The 17,134-nt window shown below is 41.1% G+C and overlaps 1 protein-coding gene across 1 annotated transcript; it reads left to right on the plus strand.

The window, feature by feature from the left end:
* The first annotated feature begins 15,999 nt into the window (after nt 1-15,999).
* Nucleotides 16,000-16,887, plus strand: LOC129149363 (developmental pluripotency-associated protein 2-like). Its single transcript, XM_054717114.1, has 2 exons — nt 16,000-16,411; nt 16,496-16,887. The coding sequence occupies exons 1-2, from the start codon at nt 16,000-16,002 to the stop codon at nt 16,885-16,887; spliced, it is 804 nt and encodes a 267-aa protein (XP_054573089.1).
* The last annotated feature ends 247 nt before the right edge of the window (nt 16,888-17,134 follow it).

Consider the following 17,134-nt stretch of genomic DNA (forward strand, 5'->3'; position numbering starts at 1 on the left):
TAATTCCCAGATTATCATGATAGAAGTTTGGAAGCCTAAATTATCCTATCTAATAAAAGAGTAATATGCAAATTGACCATCACTCCAACACACAAGATGGCTGCCCCCATGTGGTCAAAGATGGCTTCCCCCATGTGGACACAAGATGGCCACCACAAGATGGCCAGCAGGGGAGGGCAGTTGGGAGGGATCAGGCCAGCATGGAAGGGCAGTTGTGAGTGATCATGCCAGCAGGGGAGGGCAGTTGGGAGAGATCAAGCCTGCAGGGGAGGGCAGTTAGGGGTGACCAGGCTGCAGAGGAGGGAAGTTGGGGGAGAGTGGGTCTGCAGGGAAGGGCAGTTGGGGGGACCCAGGCCTGCAGGAGAGGGCAGTTAGGGGCAATCAGGGTGGCAGGGGAGGGCAGTTAGGCATCAATCAGGCTGGCAGGGGAGTGGTTAGGGGGTGATCAGGCTGGCAGGCAGAAGCGGTTAGGGCAGAGGTCGGCAAACTTATTAGTCATCAGAACCAAATATCAACAGTACAACAATTGAAATTTCTTTTGAGAGCCAAAAACCGACTTCTGCACATGGGCCACAAAGTTTCAATCACATTGTACGTGCGCGCCCACACATGTTATTTTGTTGAAGAGCCACACTCAAGGGGCCAAAAGCCACATGTGGCTTGTGAGCTGCAGTTTGCCGACCACTGGGTTAGGGGCAATTAGGAAGGCAGGCAGGTGAGCAGTTGGGAGCCAGTAGTCCTGGATTGTGAGAGGGATGTCCAACTGCCCGTTTAGGCCCAATCCTACCAGGGCAGTCTAAATCCCTTGAGAGGTCCCAGATTGGAGAAGGTTCAGGCTGGGCTGAGGGACACCACCCCCCGTGCAAGAATTTTGTGCACCAGGCCTCTAGTTCTTTATAAAAGTGTAAGTTTGTCCTGTGGTATCATATCTTCTAGCACAATTCAAGGAATTCTAAAACTGCATAATAATAAGTTTTTTTTAAATCAGGTATATTTTTTATAGCATGTTATTTTCCTTTTATTTTTTACTATAATAGTTTGAAATACATGATTCCACAAGTAAACCTCAATGTATGCTTATAAAAAATTAGGTATAGCCTGATAGATGTGGCTGGGTGGTTGAGTGTAGACCTATGAATCAGATGTCATGGTTTGATTCATGTTCAGGACTTGAGCCCCAGGGTGGGGCATGCAGGAGGCAGCTGATCAATGCTTCTCTCTCATCATTTATGTTTCCATCTATCTCTTCCTCTCCCCTCCTTTCTCTGAAATCAATAAAAAAAAATTTTTTTTAAATCAGGTATATTGTTCACAGCATGTTATATTACTTTTATATTTTATTATAGAACTAGTGGCCCAGTGCACGAAATTTGTGCACATTAAAAGGGAATTAGAAGAAATATTTTAATATGCTATTTGCCCTTTCTCTATAATAGAAGTGTCAGAGATGAAAGAAAATTAGTAAAATGTATATAAAATCTCCCTCCTTCTGTCAGAGTCTGGGGCATGCCGTGGGCCATAGAGTCAAGTCCCCGCCCACCACCCGCAGTTTGAAAACACAGGAGACCCAGACCTCACTGGCCCCACCCCCTTTGGGTGAGACCCAGACCTGGCCGGCCTACCCCCATCAAGCCCCTCCAGGTCGGGGGCACAGTCTCAGGTCCCCTGTCCCAACCATGGCCTGGTTCTGGGGCAGGGGCATGGCCTAAGGTTTCCCAGCCTGGCACTGGCATGGGGGTGTGTGGCTTGAGGTCCCCCATCAAGCCCCTCCGGGTGAGGTATGCAGCCTGGGGTCCCCCGTCAAGTCCAGCCTCCCCGCAGCATCATGTCAGTGATGAACAGGGACACACGCAGGCAGTGTCACATCCCTAGCCGTGGATGCAGTCAGGCAGCCTCAACTCAGCTCTGGGCAGGGACACACGCAGGTGGCGTGATGTTAGCTCTAGGAGCGGAAGTCCTCATCCTCGTCCCCGCCCACAGACTGGTCATGACTGGTATACCATAATGGACAAATTAGCATATTACCTCTTTATAGGTATAGATTTGAGATTATTTTTCTTTGAAATAATTGTATGTGTAATCTTGACATATATTTTTAGCAGCCTAATTGCTAGAACATAGCAGAACGATGAGTATATTCATTAGATAGAGCTTTGTTTATATTTATGTTGTTGGTGGTAGCTACTTAAGAACTGTTGCTTTGACTAGAATTATGAACTCATGAAAATATTTGCTAATCTGTCTCTGGGTAGAAAATGTAAAACAGCTAGTAAATATTAAAATATATTTATGAAATGTAAACATATTTTATTGTACATGATGGCAATAACAAGGTATTATTTCTTTGTCAATGATTTAGAAATAATGATGACCTTTGATAACTAAGCCAATAGAACTGACACCTAATTAACATGCATAGCCACCTGGTAGATGGTAAATCTCAGTATTATACATACATAGTTGAAGCAATGGGGAAGCCTCCAAACTTCTATCAGGATAATCTGGGAACAATTCCAAGAATCTGGAACTTAAATGTGGCTAAAATTTAGGCAACAGGAAATTAATCAACTTTATTATATAGTGTTTGGAGAAAGATTTGTATCCAAAGGGCAAGAATTATCCTACAAAAATTATGCTAAAGAGGGTCAAATATATGATGATGGAAAGAGACTTGACTTTGGGTTGTAAACACACAATTCAATATACAGATGATGTATCATAGAATTGCACATTTGAAACCTATATATTATTATTAACCAGTCACCTCTCTATATTTAATTAAAAAAAAGTAAGTTGACACCCCCCGTTTAGTTTCCTGGGGTTCCTGATGACCCAAGAGCTGATATATAATGAAATCTTTTTTCCAGTTTTTATAGAGGAATATCATGTAATTTCATATGCTTTTATTTTTATGTATATCTAAAGTATGCTTTTTAATTTTTTTTATTTTTAAGGTTTCTTTTTGCTATTTTTATTGATTTCAGAGAAGAAGGTAGAGGGAGAGAAAGAACCATCAATGATGAGAGAGAATCATTGTTTGGCTGCCTCCTGCATGTCCCACACTGGGGATCGAGCCTGCAACCCGGGTATGTGTCCCGACAGGGAAACGAACTGTGACCTCCTGGTTCATAGGTCGACGCTCATCCACTGAGCCACACCAGGCAGGCTAAAGGATTATTTTTAATAAATCAATAGTAAAAGTTGGTTACCTTTAGAATAATTAGAAAAAATAACATAGTATTATATTTACTGAGTATTTAATTCAGTATTATACTAAGAAGTATTTTGTAGAGGTACATAAAAATAATGTAATATGACTATTATAAAATTCTTGGCAATTGTGCAAAGCTTTTCGCGGACTCCTCATTTTTAGGAAGGATACTTTATTTCTCTGTATCATTCGTGCTTTCTCATTTTGGTAATGGAGTTCAATTACTACTATTCTTTTCAAATTAAAAAAAAACATGTTATTACTATTAGTTTTACATGTGTTTACATTTTGCTCTTTGGTCATGGTTTTAATGTTATTTTATTTCTTTCTAATTCGTTGTTATCACTGAGTCTGTTTTTTCATGAGAAGTGGTATGTAGGCACCTCTGGATGTGTTATCTGCCTAAGAGCTGGTCAAGAGTTGGAGTAACATTAGTCTAGATTAGAACACAGACAGGGGAGCCTAAAGATCCATTAAGTTATCATGGTCTGGAACTGATTTTCAGGACATAAAGTTTCTGGCCATTAGAGAGCTTCATTTTGTATTGGAGCAGGGATAATATTGTTGGCTTAACCTTTTGCACTCGGATGTCGAGTGTGACTCAACACGGTTAGCATCGGTAGCAGGAATCAAGAAAAAAGCAAGTGAGTGCAAAGGGTTGTGATCTTTATAAAATAACTCATCGATCATATGTACTTTCATTGGTTGTGATTCCATGCTTACCAATCAACCCTCTAATTATTTATTTGATTTCATGGGAGTTTTGCAATACTAGGTAGAGATACAAATTGGAAAAGATTGCCTGCTGTAAATTTATTGAAAGTCTGCTTTAAAAATGTAATTTTCATGTGAATCTGACAATCCCAGTTTGACAAGTGTCAGATCCTAAGCCCAATATACTAGATTAGAGAGATTAGAGGCCTGGTGCACAAAATGCATGCACTCAGGGGGGAGGGTGTCCCTAGGCCCAGCCTGCGCCCTCTTATAGTTCAGAAGCCCTCGGGGGATGTCCAACTACTGGATTAGGCCCAGTCGAACATCCTTAGTGCTGCTGCAGAGAGGAGAGAGGCTCCCACCACTGCTGCTGCACTTGCCAGCCGTAAGGCCGGCTTGTGGCTGAGCAGCGCTTCCCCTGTGGAAGGGCACTGATCACCAAGGGGCAGCTCCTGCATTGAGTGCCTGCCCCTGGTGGTCAGTGTGCATCATAGTGACAGGTCATTGTGCCATTTGGTTGATTTGCATATTAGCCTTTTATTATATAGGATGTGTCTTATACGAATTTTATTTACTTTTTTCTTTATCAAGAGTCAATTGAAAGAGTCCATGGTTTTACTTTATGGCGGCATTCACCAAAATATGATTCTCACATTATGAGGCTGAAAGTATTCTGATACTTCATATGACTTAGCAATAATAATAATCCATAAGTTGCCCTGGAGTTATAAGAACTGACCGCTCAGCACTTGGTGACTGACTTCCACTTTTAACTTTCTTTGATGATGAAGGCAGTTTCAGAATTTGAAAGTTGCTCACACTCCATTTAACATTATAGCTAAATAGAATTACAATTATCTTGAAATAAAGTCCTATCAGAGGTAAGTTTTTAAATGGAGCAGTTATTTCTCAGAGCTATTGATTACAATTTCCTTTGGGATTGGTTCCAAATCCCATTTGTGGTCCTTCTTTTACTATTTTGGACAGCATTTTGGAAGATGAAATACACAAATAGAAGGGTTATTTTCTGGAATGTGGTAGCATTTGTCATATTTTAGATTTATAAGCCACACCACCATTCATTTTTCATATTACCCTTTTAGATACAGGCTCATTTCTTTACAGCTTTATGCCAAAGTTAAAATGTCAGCTACACATCAATATCCAAAGTTCACAGTGGAATTTGGTGGTGGTGATAAGAACTCTAAAGATATTGATTCTACTCAGGACATTCTTCAAATGTGTATTCTTCCTTTGACTCCACTGAAAAAGCATCCTCCAAGAGCATGGAGATTTGGTAATTTTAGTCAGTGCAAAATTAGTTCATTATTTAACTCTCATGATTTATCCTCTCACATCTCCCTTATCCCCTTTTATTTATATTATAAAGCATTCTTGACACTTTCCAGAGCATAGTTTCTAGCTAAGTATTAAAACATATATGCACAGGAAAATGCTTCTTGTACTTTCATCTTCCAGCCATGTCCTACTATCTACTGCTCTTCTTGTACTATTTATTTGAGGGCCTTCCAATCTGACAAAAAACAAACAAACAAACAAACAAACCCCACAAAGCTTTAAAAGTCTGAGGAAAAAAAGAATGCACAAAATTTACATGTGTCATTGAAAATGACCTCCCCCCCCATATCTGTTGTTGTTGTTTTTTTTCTGTGTAAATATTTGCATTAATTTATCAAACACTGTCTATTCAGAGCAGAAAGTTAGGTGCTAAGAAGCAAAAGTGAATGAGCTAGAAACAATAAAATAATTTAAAAGTGAAATATTTTAAATATCTATTTGGTATAGGCAATACTTACTATAAGAGTGTGGGTATATGGAATTTCATATGGCGAGTAATAAAATAAGTAGAGCACATTGCATTGGGTTTTGAAAGATGAGTAGATTTCAGATTGATGGAAAAAGATGGCAGTGAACATTCCAAATATAAATAATTACATGAGCCATTTGCAGACAGTGAAGGAAACACTCAAAGAACAGCGAGTACATCTACCTTAATATAACTTGGGGTTCACTTTAGGGAGTAGGAACAAATAAAACTGAAAAGATAGACTGGAAACCCTGAAAATTCTGAAATATACTGATGAGCTAGTCTTTACTAAGACAGGCTGTACCTCTGGAGTTTCATCTCCTGAACAAGTGGGGAATGGAATTGGTCTTATAGCTTGAAATTTGATATACTTTGTCTAAGCAAACTTGAGGTCCCACCGGCTCACTGAGCAAGTTTCTGAAATCTGTGTTTTGGATACTGTGTTTTTTAATTTGATCTATAATTCCTCTTGGAATTAGTCATAGGACCCTTTCTAGGTACTACATCTAGTATTCTCTGTTCCCAGTGTAAAGTTAGTACCATGTTCTAAACTGAGAACCCTGGTGTGGAAATCCATCTGAATCCAACACCATCTCTTCTTTGAAATCATTGCTGCCTTATCACAACCACGATATCACATAATTGTAGGCATCAGTAATACAGGTTAAACGCAAAATGACGTTGCCCCTTTGTGCAATAACTTTAACTACCTCTATGTCCTCACAAACACCAGTGCTGTATTGTTTCCTGCTTCTTCCTCTCCACTGTTGGTTTGTTGCAGTGATTCCAGTGTGTCTCACAAATGAAACAAAACAAGATTGAGTTCTCTGTTTTATAATGGCCTCTGGTTTAGAGATGACATAACCAAAGTCATAGAATGTCAGAACTGTAAAGGACCTTATAGTTAGGTCAACAAGTCTAAACCCTTCATTTTATAGAGGAGAGAATCTAAGACTGAAGATTTTAATTGACTTACTCCAGGTCTAAAATTAGTAGAACAGAAAGTGCCTATTTTTTTATGTCTCTAGATTTTTTTAAAAGAACAAATAGGCAAAGACTTCAGCAAAAGATCCCTCTAGTATATCTCTGAAACATGGAAAAAATTTGTTCCTATTACGGCCAAAGCTGTTTCACATTTTTAGAATTGTCCTTAACCCCTTTCTCTAGGATCTACCTCCTTCCTTTCTCCTTTCCAGCTTGAAAAGGAGATATATGAGAAAATGTATGTCACAGACTAAGTATAAGGGATCAACAAATGTCAGCTATAATGACTTCTTATCTTATTTCTTCTAATCTTCCTAGACAGGGCTTGAAATCTCTCTCAACTTTCTATACCTTTCACCACTGATCTGCACAATCTATACCCATGACCAGACTCAATACTTTGTTGTGTTTTTTTCTACACAAAGCAATTTCTCATAGCTAATCCATCCACATTTTTTTTTATTGTTTAAAGTATTACAAATAGTAGTACATATGTCTCCTTTATTTCCCCATTGACCTTCCCCCGGCCTCCCCTACCACCCCGGCACATGCCCTCACCCCCCCCCCAGTGTCTTGTGTCCATGGGTTATGCTTATATGCATGCATACAAGTCCTTCAGTTGATCTCATACCCCCCACCCCAACACTCCCCAGCCTTCCCGCTATAATTTGACAGTGTGTTCTATGCTTCTCTGCCTCTGTATGTATCTTTTTATTCATCCTATCTAATAAAAGAGTAATATGCAAATTGGCCATCACTCTGCTACACCCACAAGCCATGCCCACCAGCCAATGAGGAGCGAGTATGCAAATTAACCCAACCAAGATGGCTGTGGCCACAGAGCGAGCAGGAGGCTTGGGTTTCTCTGACAATGGAGGAAGCCAAGCTTTCCGCACACCCTGGTGTGCCCAGGCCTCCACTCAAGGCTACAAAGTTTCAATTATAGAAGATAACTAAATCCCAACAAAAATGGCTATGGCCACGGAGCTGGAGAGAGCAGGAGGCTTGAGTTGCCCCCGGTGATGGAGGAAGCCAAGCTTCCCAAGCCCTGGCCTGCCTTGCCTCCACTTAAGGCTACAAAGTTTCAATTATAGAAGATAAATAAATCCCAATAAAAATGGCAGCAGCCACAGAGCAAGCAGGAGGCTTGGCTCCGCTCATGCTACAAAGTTTCAATTATAGTAGAAGATAAATAAATCTTAGATCCCAGGGCCTCCACTTGGGTCACCGAGGGGCGTGGCCAGCCTGCAAATCACCACAGGCCCCTCGCCCAGGCCACCCCATGCCCCAAGGGAACCCCCACCCTGATCCAGGACACCCTTCAGGGCAAACCAGCCGGCCCCCACCCATACACCAGGCCTCTATCCTATCTAATAAAAGAGTAATATGCAAATTGACCATCACTCCAACACACAAGATGGCTGCCCCTATGTGGACACAAGATGGCCACCACAAGATGGCCAGCAGGGAAGGCAGTTGGGAGGGACCAGGCCTGCAAGGGTGGGCAGTTAAGGGTGACCAGGCCTGCAGGGGAGGGCAGTTGGGGGGGACCCAGACCTACAGGGGAGGGCAGTTGGGGGGCACTAGGCCTGTAGTGTAGGGTAGTTGGGGGGGGACCAGGACTGTAGGGGAGGGCTGTAGGGGGTGACCAGGCCTGCAGGGGGCGATCAGGCTAGCAGGGGGTCAGTTAGGAGTGACAAGGCTGGCAGGGCGGGCAGTTGGGGGCAACCAGGTCAGCAGGGGGCAGTGAGAGGTGACGAGGCCAGCAGGGGGGAGCAGTTGAGGGTGACCAGGCTGGCAGTGGGGGCAGTTAGGGGCAATCAGGGAGGCAGGCAGAGGCAGTTAGGGGTAATCAGGCTGGTAGGGGGGGCAGTTAGGGCCCATCAGGCAGGCATGCAGATGAGCAGTTAGGAGCCAGCGGTCCTGGATTGTGAGAGGGATGTCCAACATCCCCCAAGGGGTCCCAGATTGGAGAGGGTACAGGCTGGGCTGAGGGGACCCCCCCCCCACTGTGCACGAATTTCATGCACTAGGCCTCTAGTCAGGTTATAATGTTCTTTATTATCAATAAATGTGTGAGATCATGTGGTATTTTTCTTCCACTGCCTGGCTTATTTCACTTAGCATAATGCTCTCTGGGTCCATTCATGCTGCTGCAAATGGTAAGAATTCCTTCTTTTTTATAGCAGCATGGTATTCCATTGCGTAGATGTACCATAGTTTTCTAATCCACTCACCTGCTGATGGGCATTTAGGCTGTTTCCAAATCTTAGCTATTGTAAATTGTGCTGCTATGAACATAGGGGTGCATATATCCTTTCTTATTGGTGTTTCTGTTTCTTAGGATATATTCCTAGAAGTGGTATTACTGGGTCAAATGGCAGTTCCATTTTTAAATTTTTGAGGAAATGACATACTGTTTTCCACAATGGCTGCACCAGTCTGCATTCCCACCAGCAGTGAAGAAGGGTTCCTTTTTCTCTGCATCCTCTCCAGCACTTGTCATTTGTTGATTTGTTGATGATAGCCATTCTGACAGGTGTGAAGTGGTACCTCGTTGTTGTTTTGATTTGCATCTTGAATGATTAGGGACTTTGAGCATGATTTCATGTGTCTCTTGGCTTTCTGAATGTTCTCTTTTGAAAAATGTCTATTTAGGTCCTTTGCCCTGTTCTATATTCCAGTCCTTTCCACCCTTTCAGGAATCTCTCCTCTTTTGATATAATTTGACATTCAGTAAATGTAACTTCTCTTTTTTTATTTTGTTTTATTTTAGCATATACAGATGTTCAAGCTGTGCTTATTAAAAACAAAACCTCTCAATCCTATTACTCCTTCCTTTCTTCCCTTGGAATGCAAATGTCTAAGAAGTATAGTCTACACTTAACATATCCATTTTTTCATCTCTCAGTATTTTTTAAATTAAGTTTGGATTATATTCTCTGAATTCCACTGACACTGCTCTAACCAATATTTCTAGTGCCTTTTTAAAATTATTATATGCAATAGCCATTATCTCTATCACATGTGACATTGTTAACTCTACTGCCCCCTTGAAATGCTTCTCTCTTGACTTCTTTGAAGTCAAACTTTCCTACCTCTATAAGTATTTCATTTTTTTTATCTCCAGTTGAAACCCCCCTTTTATATAAATCTTAAATATTCCATCTCTGTAGACTTAAGTTTTCTTATTTTACTATGTATTCTCTTTGGATAATCTCATCAAACACCATGGATGGCTTCACCTATCACAGTAAATGGATGACTCCCATATATTTACTTCCAGTATGAAAATTTCACCAATCTCTAGAATTTACATCCAATTGCTTATTAGTTTGTCTACACATGGCTGTACTAAGTATTTTTAGTACAGTGTTTTTAAGCTTTCATCCAAATCTTTTTCTCTTTAATATGTTCCTTTTATTACCTATTATTATCAAATTCATCCATTTGCAAAGACAAAAATCTGGGAGTTATTCCTAATTCTTCTCTCTTAAGTACATCTCCTATCTAATTAGTTACTGAATGGTTAAACTAGGTGGTATGCGGGCAGGCTAAATAGACATCTTAGATGGTAATTAAAGAAAATTGAATTTATTTAAGGAAAAGGATGGGATATTGGTATATCCAAAGAGAAGGACTACACAGAGAAAAGGGGGCCTTGGAGACAGGTTCAGGGGGTTAACTCAGGACAAGCTGCCGCTGCCCATTGCTCTCCTAGTTGCAAGTCTCATGGGGCCCCTTAGAGGTTAGGGGATACATACCTGTGGAGGAATGGCATGGGTGTGCTCATTGGAGGGAGAGCTCTGGTCCTTTGCCCTGATCATATTTATCTCTTTTTTGTGAGTGGAAATCTTAGAGGAGGGTCTCAATAGAATATTCATCAGCTTTTCAGATGTGTTCTTTCAGGGTCATGGTCTCCAAGACCACTGATTAGTCGTGCCAGGGAAGGGGGTTATTATTCAATGCAGTTGGTCCTAAGGCAACCATGGCATCACTTGTCTGGTTTTGCTAATTTTCTGGTCCTTGAGCTGAAATACAACTGAGACCTAGATGTTATCTTTAGGGAAGAAAAGGTCAGAGGGTCTGAACTGCCTGACCAGTACCTGTGATATGCTAGGGGAGGATAGGTTACCCTAGAGGACAGGTTCTTATTTTCCCAATTTTGCTCCTTGCTAGGCATCCAGGGCTTTCTGCCCTGGTGAGTTTCTATGCCTGGCCAATCGTCCTTGCTCTGGGGTTCTAACGGTCACCAAGTCCCATTTCATCTACTAAATTAATATAGTTCCTTTTTGCAGAGATGGAAAGAGAGGGAGCTGGAGAGGACTTGTGGTTGATTAAAAGGTAAGGCTTACAATGTGGATGTCCTTGCCTTTCAGGTTTTCTATTTGGGCCTCCCTTACTTGCAGAATACTTAAGTGCAACAGAGGAATACCCAAAATAAATATCTTAGCCTAGTGCTGGATGTATTTATTATGTCTCACATAATACATTTGAGAAGTTCTTCAGAAGGCTGATGGACATCTTCAGCAGGGCTGAAGATCTGCATATTATTACCTGCTGCCAAACAGCTGAGGGCAATTCCCCTAACCTGATAATCCTTTATTGTTTACCAAACCTTACCTTTGATGTGTATATCTGCTTTGCTAAAGGGAAAAATGTGTTAATGAAAAGCTGTGGGTCCAGAGAATCTGGGAGCTTAGTCGCTAGAGCTAAGTTTTCATCTGGCTCCCCCAAAATGCCTTCCAAATTTTAGGTGGCAAATTAAATACTTAGCATTTCTCAGATTAGCAATAACTTTACATTTTTAAGAATATATTTCAGTTAAAATACAAGACATATTTAATTAATAGATTCAAATCTATCCTCTAGATTTTTCATATGAGGCAAACCCAGATTAACATTTTAGCATTTTGTCATTTCAAAATACCTAGATATTTAATAAGTTTTTTATTATTTAATTCAGTAAACTCCAAAGTTTTAAGTTGCCAATGACTGGAAGCAAGCCTGTAGCTATTTAAATGTAAATTGCCACGTTCTTTCCTTAGAGGTTGCTGCCATCGGACCTGACCTCTCCTTCAACAAGGAGCGAACCCCTGCTATCAATATACCTATAATTATAACTGAAAAGCTTTACTACAAATCTTTAATTTTAGTCACATTATTTATCCATGTTTCAACAATTTTGAGATTTTAAAGCCAATTATTGTTATCCAAGGCATTTACTTTGGCAAATTCTGTAACAGAGATAACTTATTGACTGTGAGGAATGCAGTCTATTATTTTTCAAAAACTAACCTCTATTATGGAAATACCATTCTTGGTGCTTAGAACCAGCCTGTATTTTTTTTCCTTGGGTCATTTTTGCCATTTTTTGAGAAAAGTAGTTTTGGGTTTATTCTATATCATCTGTAAAGAGATTGAGCTCAGTTTAATAAGCCATCCAAAATCGGATGGAGTGCGCTTTTGTCTTAAGCCAGGTTTTTCTCTTCATGAGTACAGAAATACCAGATGCATTCCTAAATTCTGCCAAATTTTATTTCTACCTCCCATTGTCTCATGTGTCTCCCCACCCCCACATCCTGTTTTATTTGGGGAAATTCAGTAAATGGCCTGCCCACCCAGGCATGCTTAATAGACTAACAATAAACACATTAAACCAAACAAAAAAGGACAGATCAACAAATATATAGGCAATATATCACAGTTCTTTCCTGGAAATTTCTCTCTATAGCATTGACTACCCTTTAAAGTTATTTTAGCTAAACTCTGACTGTCCCAAGGAATCATATGGTAATTCTCAAACAAAGCATCAGAGAGTTCCCCTGCTAGAGAGCTGACAGCTCCACCCTCTTTAGCTGCCAAGTCTCTCCACACAAGAGGCTGAGGATCCCCTGGGCCCTTTTAGTAATTACAGACTTTTGATCCCCAATATGAATTAGGCATTTTGCAATTTGAACAAGAACCCACATAGTTAAATATGACAAAGCCACTTGTTTCCTTGAGCCTGATTTAAGAAAGTACCTTTTGACATTTCAATTTCTTTATAATTTTGCCTTATAACCAAATTCTTCCCTATTATGGCCTGGCTTGAAAAAGATGTCCTTGCCCTCTTTGGATTGCGAATTCCAAAGCTGGTACAAGCTTTACACGCAGTGAATCTACCCACCGAATTTTCAGTGCCCCCACCTTTACTGGTGATCCCCACCTTTACCGGTGGTCCTCTTCCTTCACTCAGGCAAATAATCTTCTTCTCCATATGTCCTTCTTTGAGGCGACATAAATGCTGCATTCTTTTTGCAGCAAGTGTTCAGGAATCTGGAGAAGGGCTGCACATAAATGAATAGAGACTTGACAAGAAATACAAATTTGGAAGGCATTTTGGGGGAGCCAGATGAAAACTTAGCTCTAGTGACTAAGCTCCCTGAATCTCCAGACCCACAGCTTTTTATTAACACATTTTTCCTTTAGCAAAGCAGATATACACATCAAAGGTAAGGTTTGGTAAACAATAAAGGATTATCAGGTTAGGGGAATTGCCCTCAGCTGTTTGGCAGCAGGTAATAATATGCAGATCTTCAGCCCTGCTGAAGATGTCCATCAGCCTTCTGATGAACTTCTCGCATTTATTATGCTAACTACTCTCCTTAGTCTCCAGCAGCCTAACTTAATATATACAATTTAGATCAAGGGGAAGATGGCGACTGGCAGGAAGTTAGGGAGGGTGAGTGTGTGATCGAGTGAAGGAGTGATAGAGGTGTGTGTGGACGTGTGTGGGTGTGTGTGTGAGTGAAATAAGGACAGTTAGACCCTGCAGTTCTTCCATGGGGTTTCCAATCCACGCAGTATTGGTTGGCAAAACCTCGCAGCCGCTACAAACACTCCAGGGAGGACACCAGTGGCACAGAGACCTCGCCATCTTTAAGAATGGAACTGCTAGAGACTAGAATCCTAACCTTACCACCACCCAGTCTGGTCTCGGGAGCTAACTGGTCACTACAGTCACTCTGGTAGAAGACCTGCCACCGCAGCTGCAGATGCGTGAACTCTGAGACCTCCACCTCCAAAAGTGTGCTGCTGAAAGCACTGTTAAACTTCAGTGCCAGGGCCCCTCAGAGTGCATCAGAGCTCTGCGCCTGCAAACACACCTCCACAGAAGCAAGTTTACAACAGGCAGGCACCCTGAGCCAATCTACACACAGGGTGCTAGTGGGAACCACTGGGAGCTCTCCCAACAGACAGTTCCTGGGTGCCACTGTGAGTCCTCACTGGACAAGCGTGATTTCAACTAAGGGTGCAAGACGGCAAAAACTGGGACACTCCACTCCATAGCTGCTGACTGTTAGACACCACAGTTGTGCCTCTCAAGCCTCCAGACCTACATCAAGAGAACCCAAGTAGCTCAAGTAGGAAGCTACACTAGATTACCAAGCCCAGGAGAACTGAGAGATTACACCAGTAGCACCATCCCCAATAGAACCTGGGTAACAAAGCAAGCAGATCTACAATTAAAAGATTACAGGAAAACATGGGGAGAAAAAAAGGAAATTCCCAAAGGTAGGAAAAAGAGGAATCACCAGAAAGGGAGTTAAATGAACTTGAGGCTAGCAGCTTAACAGAGAAAGAATTCAGAGTATTCGTTATAAGGATGTTTAAATGGATGGATGACAAATACACACAACTCAATGAGAACTATAAGGAGCTGAATGAAAATGTCACCAACATGAAAAGAAACCAAGAGGAGATGAAGAATGACATAGCTGCAATAAAGAACACAATGGAAGGCTTAAAGGGTAGAGTAGAAGAGGCTGAGGACCGCATCAGCGAATTAGAAGACAAGGTAGGAAAAAAACACAAACACAGCAGCAACTGGAAAGAAGACTTAAAGAGCAAGAGGAGAGCCTAAGGGAGCTTCGGGACAACACAAAACGAAACAAGCTTTGAATAATAGGGATAGAAGAAGGAAAGGAAGAGAAGCTAGTAATAGAACACTTGTTAGAAGAAATAATGGCAGAAAACTTCCCTGATATTGGCAAGAAAAAAACTATCCAAGTCCAAGAAGTACACAGAGTCCCAAACACGTTGAACCCCAAAAGACCGACAACAAGATACATCATAATTAAATTGACGGACACCAATGACAAGGCAAGAATCTTAAAGGCTGCCAGACAGAAACAAAAAGTTACCTACAAGGGATCTCCTATCAGAATATCAACTGATTTCTCAACAGAAACACACCAGGCCAGAAGGGAATGGAATGAAATATACAAAGTGATGCAAAACAAGGGACTGAATCCAAGAATACTATACCCAGCAAGGCTATCATTCAAAATTGAAGGTGGAATCAGAAGCTTCACAGACAAAAAAGGGCTAAGAGAGTTCATCACCACCAAGCCAGCTATGCAAGAAATGCTAAAGGGGCTTCTATAAAAAGAAGAAAGAGAAAAGCAAGAAGAAACACAAACACTAAGGAAAAATATGTCAACAAACAGGTACTTATAAATAATAACAGTAAATGTAAATGGATTAAATGCACCAATCAAAAGACATAGGGTAGCTGAATGGATAAGAAAACATGACCCATTTATTTGCTGTCTACAAGAGACCCACCTTAGAGCAAAAGATTCACACAGACTGAGAATGAAGGGATGGAAAAAATTTTTCAGGCAAACAGAAATGAGAAAAAAGCTGGGGTTGCGATACTTATATCAGATAAAATATACCTCAAAGTAAAGGCTATAATAAGAGATAAGGAAGGCCACTACATAATACTAAAGGGAGGAATCCAGCAAGAAGGTATAACTTTGGTAAACGTATATGCACCCAATGCAGGAGCGCCCAAATACATAAAAAATCTGCTGGAAGATATCAAGGGAGAGATCGACATCAATACAATCATAGTAGGGGACTTTAATACACCACTGACATCAATGGATAAATCCTCTGGACAAAAAATCAGCAAACAAACAGCAATTCTTAATGACACATTAGATCAGATGGACCTAATTGACATCTTCAGAGTATTTCAACCCAAAGCCATGGAATATACGTTCTTCTCAAGTGCACATGGCACATTCTCAAAAATAGACCACGTATTGGGTAACAAGCAAAGTCTCCCCAAATTCAAAAAGATCGAAACCATATCAAGCATTTTCTCAGACCACAATGGCATAATATTAGAAATAAACTACAGGGTTAAATGGAGTCAACTGCACGTATCTTCAACACTGCTGGCATTGCCTTCCTCTGAGTGTTCCTGGAAATGGCAAACTCAAGAAGCGAAAAGGATGAATTAGAAGAAGAAAATGTGATACTCACCTTGGTTCCAATAAGCGAGGAACATAATGAACATCAAGTGGAACCAAGTGTTTCTTCAACCTCAGACAGCAACGATAAAGTTAATCTTCCTCAAATGAGTGAACAATTCAAAGATTGCCCCAAACCAATCCTTCCCTTGCCAACCACTTTGCCATCATATAATAAAGTACGTCTCAACACTTTGCAGAACTGGTGCCAACAATTGAATTTGAGTACTGATGGTAAGAGTGTTGCTGAAACACCAGAAGAGGACACATTGCAGTCATGTTCGGGGGAATTGACCAAGAAAGCAAGGAGTAAGAAAAGTCATCAGATGAGTAAAAGAGAGGAAGAGACTCATACAGTTGAAATGACCAGTACAATTGAAGTGGCCAATACAGTTGAAGTGGCCAGTACAGTTGAAGTGGCCAGTACAGTTGAAGTGGCCAATACAGTTGAAGTGACCAATACAGTTGAAGTGATAACTTCAGCTCGTGAGGCCATGTTGGCAGCATGGTCAAGAATTGCTGCAAGAGGCTCGCTATCTAAGGCTGCAAATACATATAAAATTCCTATTTCTGTTGAGAATTTTCTGCTGCAAACATCTGGTGTCAGGTGGTGTGTGGTCCATGGCAGACATCTCCTGGCAGACAAAAAGGGTTGGGTTCGCCTGCAGTTCCATGCAGGTCAGACCTGGGTGCCTGACACTCCCACGAAGATGATTTCTCTCTTACTTTTACCGGCCTGTACTTTCCCATCCCCAGACCTAGAAGATAACATGTTATGCCCTGACTGTGTTAAGAGGAATAAAAAGATGATGGAGAAATTAGGTAAAATGAGGAAGAGAAGGTAACCTGGTTTGAACACTCCCAACCCAGAAGAAATGGTGGAGAGCTCACAACTAAATTAACTTGTGTCCCATTGACTGTTGTGCTCTGCCCTGGACACCCTCAGCATTCCTGATGCCTTGAGAACAGATGTGAATGTTTGGATTCTGTATTGGAGGTTTACCAAAAAGTGACTGTCACTGCTGCTTCAGGTGTTCAGCTATGTAGAATATAGTTTTATTTTAGTTAATAGATTTTTAAAGCAGTTTTAAG

The sequence above is a fragment of the Eptesicus fuscus genome, chromosome 1, assembly GCF_027574615.1.
Source record: "Eptesicus fuscus isolate TK198812 chromosome 1, DD_ASM_mEF_20220401, whole genome shotgun sequence".
NCBI lineage: Eukaryota > Metazoa > Chordata > Mammalia > Chiroptera > Vespertilionidae > Eptesicus > Eptesicus fuscus.

Coding starts and splice junctions, on each gene's coding strand:
- LOC129149363 (XM_054717114.1), top strand. CDS start 16,000: ATGGCAAACTCAAGAAGCGAAAAGGATGAATTAGAAGAAGAAAATGTG. Junction 16,412..16,495: donor TCATACAGTTGAAATGACCA/GTACAATTGAAG, acceptor ATACAGTTGAAG/TGACCAATACAGTTGAAGTG.